This window comes from Juglans regia, chromosome 14 (genome assembly GCF_001411555.2).
Source record: "Juglans regia cultivar Chandler chromosome 14, Walnut 2.0, whole genome shotgun sequence".
NCBI classification, from domain to species: domain Eukaryota; kingdom Viridiplantae; phylum Streptophyta; class Magnoliopsida; order Fagales; family Juglandaceae; genus Juglans; species Juglans regia.
The window spans coordinates 23,913,948-23,925,433 of record NC_049914.1 but is presented as its reverse complement, the minus strand read 5'-3'; the positions used below and the strand labels follow the sequence as shown (position 1 = coordinate 23,925,433).

Sequence of the window (11,486 nt, the reverse complement as noted above, 5' to 3'; positions counted from 1 at the left end):
AGACAGGATTGTTAGAAGATAATGCAAGTTTTTCTATAGCTTATAAATAAGATAAATTCATGTCCATTTTAGCAATAAAAAGCGAAATCTTAAATAATAGAAGTAGTACAAATAATCATGTTTGTTGGATAATTAGGTTGAGAAAAAAATAGTCAGAAAATAATAATTGAAGTAAAAATTAAATTATTAATTAACATATGATTAATGTAATTTCAAAATATGAAAGAAAAAATTAATAAAAAATATTATTATATTATTATTTTGGTTAATAGATGAATAATCCAATATGAGGTTATATCTTGAATGACAAAGACTTTAGGCAAAACATATAGTTTTAGCCAAATTTTGGTTTTGGCTTTAGCTAGATCATTGCCAATGCTTTGACGTGTCAACTCGTTTTAACCCGAACTTATTTATATTAAATTCAAATCTATTAATTTCGTATTATGTTCATATTAAATTCACAGATTGTATCACATATTATCACACCTATGAATAACCCATATTCTGGAATCAAAATTCTCAAAATTTATGAAACAAATCATAGAAAAGGTTCCGCATTAATCATATTCAACTAGAAGCAGTCACGCAGTGAGTGTAAAGTGTGCACTGCTATAATGGCTTCTCTTTAGCATTACTCTTCGTTAAAATAGGTCATCAACATCTACGTGTACATGTCATCGTGCTAAGAAAAGCGATACCTTAACCACATATTTATTTGTTTATTGAAAAAATTATATCTTTGAACGATTTCTAATATTCAATTTTCTTGTTGGAAAATGATAATTTCTCGCATGAGTTTCTCCCTTCATTTTAACTGTTCGTATATTTAATTTTTTTACTTAATAATTAAAGAAATAATTTTTAATATATTGATATATTTTTTTATTTTTTAAAATATTTATATATATTAAAAAAATATGAAAAAAATAATAATAAAAATATAAATATAAATTTATACTAGGTAACATGTTCAATGGTCATTATTGGACAGAAGCCTAACATGACTTTTTCTTATTTGTTAGGTATAGTTATTTTATTTGTCTCAATACATTTTATTTTATTTTAATTAATTATTATAATTATTATAATTATTATAATTTTTTTAATTTTTAAATAAAATATAAAAATATTTAATTTTCTCAAAATTTTAATTTAAAAATAATATTTTAAAAATATTTTATTTAATTTTCAAATATCAAAACTATCGGAAGTCCTCGCTTCTCAAGAATCCGTACTGCATAGCTACAAGAGAAGGCTTTCAATGGCTCGTACCAATATTAATGAGAAAAGTCAGTACTCAAATATTGAAATAGTTAATTATTAGTTCCACGCGTTTTAAGACTCTTCTTTGAAGGAGACCTTCCACAAAGCATTTTTGCCTCTGAGAGAGCAGCTAGAAGCGTAGAAGCGTAGAAGCGTAGAGTTTATATATGATAAAAGGCCATGAAATAGTAGATCAAAGGGAAGAAGAGAGGGCACTAAAGATTACACAACAATTCCTTATAAACTTAGCCAGAAAAAGATCGAAGATGAAGAAGAAGGCGAGAGCAGATCTTAACAACTCTCAGTTAGGCTTCCTTGAGCACAAGAGGAAGGTCAGTCACAGTCAGTCCTAAAATCTGCTTCTCTATCTCTCTCTCTCTCTCTCTCTCTCTATATATATATATATATTCAAGATTGATCACCTTCCTCTTCTGCTCCTAGAGATGGGAACAGAAGACTCGCTCTTGATATTTTACCAAACAAATAGGTGAAACATGCATGTTATTGAACTTTAAAAGGATGATCTTTCATTTACTTTTGTTCTGATCTTCTTAACCTGCTTAATTTCTCCCCAACTATGGTGACCAAACTCAATCAATAGGTGGTTTGCAATTAGGAGTGATTTTAATTGAGATCGTAGTTAGATTAGTAAAATATTTATAATAACAGTGATAATTAGTACAGATCTACACAGAAACTCACATTTTATATACCATTTAAAAATATTTAAAAATATGTAATTTTATTTTTTTATCTTTAAATTTCATATTTCATATTCATTAAATATGAGGGTAAAATGGTAAATCGTAAAAAGATAAAATCATATATTTTTAAGTTGGAGTTTATATTTAGAATTTTTCAATTAGTAGAGACTGAAAAAAAGAGTTAGGAGAAGATGAAAGAGATATGAAGACTAATCATAATCCAAGTAAAATCTTAGATATGCAGATTACTTTCTTCTCAAATTTAAAGGAATTTAATAGTTTTTCCACGATCTAACAATTTGTATTTTGGTTTATATATATCTTCTATCGATCATTTTCAATCACCAAGCAGAAGAAATGGGTTGATCAGAAGACTGGTTGTATTTGCTTCATGTTGTATGCAAGGTCACTCTATGTCACTTGGGGTGCTAAAAGCGAAAACTGGGCTTGGAACTGTTTCAAGGAAACAAGGTGAAGTCAAGTGTTTTTGATGTATTTTTCGGCCAGAAATTCCAATTAATATATAGTACTTATGGTAATTTGCAGTGATGAAAACATTGAAGTTGCCAAACTTGAGGCTGTATGTTGGTTGGACGTGAGAGGGAAGGTGAACATGTCGGAGCTGTCGCCGGAGGTTGTGTATGAAGTTGTGTATGAAGTAAAGTTGAAAAGAGGGGCTTATGGGTGGGAGCTTCCCATAATACTGAAACTTTCACTACCAGATGAAAGAATTCAACAACGATACGTTAGTCTTTTGGAGAAGCCAAGAGGAGAATGGATAGAGCTGAGTGTCGGCTGCTTCAAGCTCAAGAATGGAGAATCAGGAGAAGTGGGGTTCGATATTATGGAGCATGGAGGACATTGGAAAAGTGGACTTATAATTAGGGGTGCCATCCTTAGGCCATCTCAGAGGATGAGTAGTACTGATGATCTCTGAGTCAATTATATATATGGAAGATATAATAATGCAAATGCTCGATCGATCTTTGTTATTATTAACAAGATCAGACGTGCGCTGTGTCATAATTATAAACATGTTGTGCTTCATCGTAATTAGATCTTTCTATTATGGATATTGACTGTTCTTGGATATTTTTGAGCCATGATATCTTTTGTGTTAGAAAAGCTTAGATTAGGAGATGCTGTGAGACTTGTATACTTTAAAGAGTAAAGCTACATATAATCGTAAAATATATAAGTGCCGTGAAATTATTTTGAAAAAGAGTAGGGTCTATTTTTAAAAAAATTAATTTTTTTTTTTATGTAAGTTTTGTATTTATTCACTTTTTTCAAAATGATTGCATGATGCTTAGACACTCACGACTACAACTATCATTTCTTTACTTTAAAACTATATAAAACCTTTTTTATTGTAGAAGAACCAAAGGTTTATTTGAAATTACGTTAGGAGTCTTAAAAAGTGCTTAAATAACTTTTAAAAGCTATTTAATGAAAAAATTAAGTTGTTTGACTATGTTATATTAAAATAATTTTTAATCTCAAATAAAATAAAAAATACTTTTGAGGAAAAGCATCGTACATGTTTTTTCGGATAATGTAAAATATAGTTTCAATTTTAAAAAGCCTGTCAATAATAAAAAATACTCATATAATTTTCAGATAATTACAACTTTCAAGAATATAGTTATAATTTTTAAAAAATTAAATCATAATCATATCTATCTCATAAAATCATTTTTTTAATTTGTTTTCAAACAAATATAATATATTTGAAATTGTTTTAAACATATGGGGCGGCACTACATCCCTATTTTGGGTTCCCATTGAGTCCCTCTTAGTATAATTCATCTTTTTTTTAATGCATTTTTTCTCGCATTTTTAAATAATTTAACAAAATACAACATCATTAAAAATATTTTTTTAATCACTAAGTAAAAAAAATAAAAAAAATATGTCGGGAGACTTTATCGGAAGAAAGTCTCGAGACACAAAGCATTTCCCTACACATATTATTTATAAAAAACGAAGTCAATATATAAATGTTATGTTACAAGTATATAACAATACCCAACTACAAGTTATAAGTTATAGTCATAAATCACAATATACGTTGGTAACACTTGTGTACGTATAATAGTAGAAACAATATAATTATATGTAAATTGAATAATATACAAGTTATATTGTAGTACTATTTTAAGTCACGATAGGTACTACATATACAAGTTATAGTTAATTGATTAAAGTCTATTAATTATATTTCTATTATTAAACCATAGTTATATGGTATTAATTAATTTGACCTTTGGCCATGATACATACTAAATGGTACTTGAGATAAGTACAGTTTACTATTAATGTTGTTCATTTTATTAACAGTTATTATTATTTTGATTCTAAAGTTAATCATTTGGTGTAACAACCTAAACCTAAATTAGACCATAGAATAAGCTTTATTTGTTTAATTATATTTTAAAATATTATAAAAAATATTTTATTGTTAATATATTACTATTATGAATTTTGTCAAATTTTATTAATAATATATGTGATTTTAATTTACATTATCATTATTGCTATTATCAAGTTAGTACATAGAGCACATTATCTATATTATTTAAATGATAAAATTTAAAATTTAAAAATTATTTTTTAAATCAAGTTATATTATATAAATACTTTATTAAATATGTACCGTTCATCTTCTTAGTAAAATTTTTCATATTAAGATCCTGCTTAAATAGTAAAAATATTTCATCTTATCTCATTATTATAATTTTTTCAAATTACCATATAAAATATAATAAACAATTCAATTTTTTTAAATAAAAAAATATTAAAAAGTAATATTCTAACAATATTTTTTTATCTTTTAATTTTGATCTAAAATCATTTTATCTCATTTCAATATCCAAATTATACCTTGACATTCTCAACATTTTTAAAATATACGCCAATGACGAGGCCCAGATTATTCGAAATATTTTCCTCTCAAATAAAAGCAAAATCAAATTTATTAAATTTATAGTGTATAGATGATGCGTAAAAAAAATTAATTAATTTAAAAAAAATAAATAACAAAAGTTTAATTTTTTTTTTAAAATGAAAAAATTTTAAAAAATAAAATTAGTGTAACGTGGGTAAATGATGAATAGAAAAGCTCCAAAAATAAAAAATGTACCAATTTCTGTCGAGAACCCAGGATTTCAGACTCTAGAGACAAGAGAGGGAGTGTCGGACGAAGCTAAATGCTGCGTCAAGCTCAAAATCTCTTCAGAAAAACCTCATTCTCAACCACCACCCGCCTGCCCTCCTCGCCCTTTTCCCCAAATTTCCCTTTGCTTTTGCAAGACACTTTCTCAAAAAACCATCAGCAAAAATGGTTTTTGCGTTATGTTGCAGGGTCGGCATCCAGTCCCAGCTTGTCGATTTGGAGAAGAAGGAAGGAGATGGGCAAGGAGGGTCTGATCGTCGCCAAAGAGCTTAAGAGGCTCCGGTTCAATCAGTTACGCCTAGACCGGTTCATCCGGTCTCATGTGTCCCGCTTGCTCAAATCCGATCTCCTCGCCGTTCTCGCTGAGTTCCAGAGACAAGATCAGATCTTACTCTGCATGAAGGTTCGTGATTTCTATTCAATTTGAATTTGATCCTCTGTTTGGTTGGTGAGAAAAAATGGCGTAAAAGGAAAAAGGATATTCATTAAAGATGGTTCTATTTGGCTCGTGAGAACGTTGGGTAAACAGAATTTCCTGATATTCGATCCTCGAATTCGTTGATCAGAAATTCGGTTCGTATACCGTCTTTGCTTAGTTCGAATTGCTTTGGGTTTGTTTGTTTCATTGGAACAATAGAAAAAAATTGATATGCTGCGCTTGGTTATTAGAATTTCCAAATTTAAAAAGTCTTGATTTTTGAAGAATTGCTTTTCCTCTGTTTTGCTCTATGAGAAAGTGTGGTAAGGAAAAAGAAACTTGATCTTTTTTTAGTATCTATTACATGGTGTACGTTAGATACACTAAGAACTCAGCTGTAGCTTGATGTTGGATTTAAAATTGTTGTAAAAGGTTGGATTGGATTTCAAATCCTCAAAGGATGTTGCAAAAGTTTCGAAGTCATAGACAATGATCCAAATCTGCAAGTCTTCTACTACTTTTCGGCTCATGTGGAACTTTGAAAGTAATAAAGGACAGGATTTGCTAATCTAGTTGATTCCTTGCATTTAGGGGTGCTACCCGCAGCCCCCGAACAGGGAGTGCCCTTGTTCTGCCTCGTGGGCCGGTGCCCCCGTTTGGATGCCGGGGGGCAGATTGGCCCCCCAGTCCGTTTGCCACCCCGTCCAACACTACATTACACAGTATCACGGACTTTCATAATACACTTACAACCAAAATAAAAAAAATTATAACCAAATTGCACAAAACAATACAGATCTTATGAATCCAGACAAAAACCAAAAACTGAACTTACAACCAAACAAACTTATGGTCTTACGGATCAGAAAAATCTAACGTATCAAGCAAAAAACCTAATCTAACAACTTACCCACAGGCCACGGCTGACGTCATGGGTCATACAGATTTGTTCACAAATATTTAGCGGTCTGTGGACAGATTTGTAGTGGACAGATTTGTATGGCCCTTGGTCGTGGCTGTGGGTCATTAAACTCAAAGATCCGTCATGGTGTCATGGACTCCGGTGTCACCCACGGTCACAACCGCCAGCTGTTACATGTGACAATGAAGTTCCGATGACCCATCACAACATTATAACTTATGAAGAGAAGTTCTCTCATCTCTACCTGCTTTGAGGAGGAGGAGATGAAAAATGAGTGAGAAGTCAAGGTCCTAGGATGGTGGCTATGGGCCGTGGCCACTGGCATTAAGGCGTGAAAGCCTGACGGAGAGAAAACTCAGAAGAGGGGTGGGGGGGAAGGGAGGCAGTTGGGAGTCTGGAGAGAGAGAGTCATATTATAGGTAGACGGTAGGAGAGAAAACTCAGAAGAGGGGTGGGGGGAAGGGAGGCAGTTGGGAGTCTGGAGAGAGAGAGTCATATTATAGGTAGACGGTAGGGTTGACGCTGTTTTGGATATTGTTTCATTATAAACCGATTATATATTTATATATATATATATATGCGTGTGTGCGTATGGGCCTGATGGGGTAAACCCCGGGCAGGCTTGGCCCAACCCGGGCCTCACCCTCCGCGTGGGATCACCATGAGGGTGGATGCCCCCGCATTGGCCAGCAGAGGGCCGGATGGACAGGCGGTGAGGGCCTGCCGCCCACCCTTACTTGCACTGTATAGTGATCTTGACTGCAATTTTCAAGCACTTCTATGTGTACAAACAGTAAGAAAAATTAATTGCTGGATTTCTTTGGTAGTCTTGTAGTATTATTCAGGTCTACCTACAAAAAATCTTCTAAAACGTAGTGCATCATTACTCATGTAATAAATCCCTTTGCATGTAGTGTACTGTGCTAAGAACAAATGCACTGAGTTAATTGATATATTTAACATTTTTTGGTTTTGATATCTTTAAGTCATAGGGTTTGACACCTCATCACTTTGTGATTGAGAAATATGATATAATTTTTTTTGATAGGTAATCAAGAAATTTTATTCATAAGAAAGACATAGCTCAAGTACATAGGAAGTACACATGGGAAGTAACTAACTAGGGTTTACAATTGAAAGTGGAAAATCATGGACATTTAGGCCTTGTTTGTTTTACAACTCCTGTCAACTCATTTCATTTTGGAGATGTTTGGATTCGAAGATGACTTGAGATGACTTGAGATGAGTTGAGATGGATTGTGAATAGTAATGAGATGAGTTGTGAATAGTAGTGAGATTTATGAGTTAAAGTTGCTGAATAGTAATGAATAGTAGTGAGATGAGTTGAGATGAGCTGAGATGACTTGCGAATCCAAACAAGCCCTTTATCTAATCATTACAACTTTCCCAAATTTCCACACAAAATAAAATAAATAATTCAACTTTTTCATATTCCAAAACGAAAATAATATTAAAAAAATATATTCTATCAATATTTTATTCAACTTTTAACTTTAATCTCAACTCATATCATCTGCGAAATCAAGTGAGGCCTTAGTCCTTTAAAATCAATGACCTCCACCCATAAGAACAAGGTTTCAAAAAAGAACTTTAAGTTCATCCATTGTCCTCTTGTGGTCCTCTAAGCTTCTATCATTTCTCTCCCGCCAAAGACATGCCACCAACACATACATATAAGAGCCATTTTCCAGATTGCTGCCACTTGTGGATTACCTTGGAGGCCTCTCCAACTTGCTACGAAATCCACCAGCCTAAGGGTTTATTTGGGGTTTGGTTAGGAGTTTAAGAAATTGCTTAAATATTCATAAGAGCTATTTAATGATAAAATTAGGTTGTTTGGGTGTTGCATATTAAAGTGCTTTTTAATCTCAAATAAGCTAAAAAGTATGTTTGAGATTGCTGCCACAAAGTATTGCTCTTTAATGATAAAATGACAGCGCTTAGCTTGTAATTAGGTTCATCTTCTTTATACTTCCTGTGTATTTAGGCCTTGCCTAATTATGTGGTTTAATAAATTATTCTTACGTGTATAAAAAAAATGATTAAATGATGTTTTTCCTGAAACATAATTTTTTGGGTAATGCAGAATGTAGTTAAAATTTCAAATGAAACTGTCAATGGGCGAAAATACCCATACAACTTTCAGATAATTACTATTTTGACCTTTGATCTTATTTGTGGAAACTCATGATGGAAAACCAGAGATATCTAGTGAAAATGCTATTAATATTGAGCATAATTGTATTGTTATTTAACTTATGCATCGTTGAAGTGATTGTTTTTCATTATACTTATTGAAAGTTCTATTAGATTATTGTTGTTGTTGTTTGATTATAAGATTTGATTTCTATCAAGGATATGATTATAATTTTTAAAAAATCAAATGACCTTTTATGTTATTTATGCCTCAAAAAGCACTTTTTTAATTTGTTTCCAAACAAATGTAACATGTTTGAAAGTGCTTTAGACATATGATTACCAAAAAGTTAATAACTTTTTAATAGCTTAAGCTCTACAACTATCTAGCCTTAAGCTAAAAGCTATATTACCCATTGCAATCTCAAACATGCACTAAGAGGCATAATCCATGATAATTCAATTCCCGCAAAAAAAATCATCCCACATGGTCCTGGCCACCTCACAATGTAAAAGAAGGTGATCTACCGATTCACCATTCTTCTTACGCATGCAACACTTGTCCAATACCATTGCCCGACGTTTAGTCAGATTATCTGTGGTAAGAATCTTGCCAAAGGCCTTGGCCCAAGGGGTTGGCCCAAGTGGTGAAGGCCTTGGTCTTAAGGTATCACTCCCTTCAAGGTCCAAGGTTTAACACCTCATGAGTGCAAACAATCCTTTGTGGCCACACCTCTTAGTGAAAAACCAACGATTTAACTAGTTCCGTGTAGGAAAACTTTCGAGGGTGCGGTGCACGGGACCAGTGTTTACTCTGCAGGGGTGGGTCTGAAGTGCCCTGCTTTGGAGAGGTTCCCCGACATTAAACAAAAAAAAAAAAAGAATCTTGCCAGAGGTTGTCCAAACAAAAAAAACTGCTTTTAGAGGAGCTTTCGTCTTCCATATATTCTTCCATTAAAATGTGGTTATACCTAGGCTCGTTAGAATTTGGTAGAGCATTTTGACTATGAATCTACCTTTCTTGGAGGGGCTCCTGTTCATCTTATCTATGGTACTATAATAGAAAATAGAAAATATAACATAAATTGAGATAGAGCAGAGAAGGAGGAGAATGAGGGAGAGAGCTTTGATGGGCTAAATCTTTACCATTCTCAATTTTGATTGAATATGAAGCGTAGGTCCCTATTTATAGGGAAATTACATGGAGGTCAAATAAGGTAAATAAAATCAAATCTCTTGATTTGATATTATGTAAATCAAATAACTTGATTATGATAATATCAAATCAAGAATCAAATTCTTGATTTGATATTATTTCTAACAGAATAACCTTCCTTGCAAGCACGTTGTACAATTTTCATTCATGTTATTTGTTGTATTACCTTAGCACCAGGGTTAGGTGCTTTTACATATGGCCTGTTAACACGAAGCAGAGTACATTATGTGCTGCTCTTTTTTTTTTTCCCCATCATAATGGTAAGTTTGACCCGCTCTTGGTGGGTTTGGAACTCTAGATTTCACCCTTCACGTCAGTTTTTTGAGGGGTGCAGTTGACATTCATATTAGAGTTTATTGGCTTTTTTCTAATCTTTTTCCTTTTACAATTACTTTATGGAAACCCGTGAATTCTGGCTCTTTCTCTGGTACTTGATAACTTTGTTACCCTTTGATACTGTAATTTTAAATCAGCCATACCAAATGTGCAGTGTGCAATGATTGAGTATCTTAAATCGTTTGCTTTCTCAGTTATACGATGTGGTTCGTAAAGAAATTTGGTACCGGCCAGACATGTACTTTTACAGGGACATGCTTATGATGCTTGCACGAAACAAAAAGGTTGATGAAGCAAAGCAGGTTTGGGAAGACCTGAAGAAAGAGGAAGTTCTCTTTGATCAGCATACATTTGGGGACATTATCAGAGCCTTTTTAGATAATGAGTTGCCCTCGGAGGCAATGGACATATATGATGAAATGAGACTATCCCCTGATCCTCCAATCTCTTTGCCTTTTCGAGTGATATTGAAAGGGCTCCTTCCATACCCAGAATTGAGAGAGAAGATAAAAGATGACTTTTTAGAACTGTTTCCTGATATGGTTGTTTATGACCCACCTGAAGACTTGTTTGAACATGAAGATTGGAGAAAGAAGATTGGGGATGATTAAATGGTGCTACCACTGACACGGTCTTTGCTCCACAGGAGACTACTCTTTCCTGGGAAAAGCTAGCCATGAGCAAGGCTAGAAGCAATTACATGCTTGTGATAAGTTGAAGCAGTTGCTTGTGAGTTCCCCATGGTTGATCTCCTTCGCAATGCTGCAAAAGCTCACACATGGTCTCTACGTTCGGAAGCTTGCTTTTCATGGCATGCAGTGAATATGAGGATTGACTACCCCTTGTTCTCACTCAGCATGGGAAATGGTTCATGTGATGCAATTTTGAGGGCTTCATTGAAAGCAGGATAATATTTTACCATGATGCATTTCTCGTATTTTTTGGATTTCCTAGGAAATCGGCTGGGATAATATTTTGGGTTAGAGGTTATAACATAAGATCATAATAACAGACTTGTACTTTCCTGAATCCCTGGACTAATGAGAGCTAGTTTGTTTTTCACTTTTCTTTTGCATCATATATTCTTAAATTAAACATATTATAGTAGTAGAAGGCCTTTTATGGGGTTCTTAACCCTTAGAGGGGTTGGCTCAAATGGTGCGATAAGGGCTGGTTTCTCTAGATGAGATTAGTATTTGATATGCTCTCTACATCTAAAGTTCAAACTTTTGGATGGAAACAGATTTTACGGGTCACGTCTCATTGGTCAAATGGTGATGATTTACTTGATT

At 33.1% G+C, this 11,486-nt stretch overlaps 2 protein-coding genes across 2 annotated transcripts; both read left to right on the top strand.

Annotated features, from left to right (window-relative positions):
* The first annotated feature begins 1,317 nt into the window (after positions 1-1,317).
* LOC108994598 (lectin-like) lies at positions 1,318-3,076 on the top strand. The gene is made up of 3 exons (XM_018969873.2): positions 1,318-1,598; positions 2,323-2,441; positions 2,517-3,076. Exons 1-3 carry the CDS (start codon positions 1,434-1,436, stop codon positions 2,905-2,907), a joined length of 675 nt encoding a protein of 224 aa, XP_018825418.1. The 5' UTR covers positions 1,318-1,433; the 3' UTR covers positions 2,908-3,076.
* Positions 3,077-5,113: 2,037 nt separating this feature from the next.
* Positions 5,114-11,256, top strand: LOC108994666 (pentatricopeptide repeat-containing protein At1g62350). The gene is made up of 2 exons (XM_018969970.2): positions 5,114-5,548; positions 10,389-11,256. Exons 1-2 carry the CDS (start codon positions 5,180-5,182, stop codon positions 10,803-10,805), a joined length of 786 nt encoding a protein of 261 aa, XP_018825515.1. The 5' UTR covers positions 5,114-5,179; the 3' UTR covers positions 10,806-11,256.
* Positions 11,257-11,486: the final 230 nt, after the last annotated feature.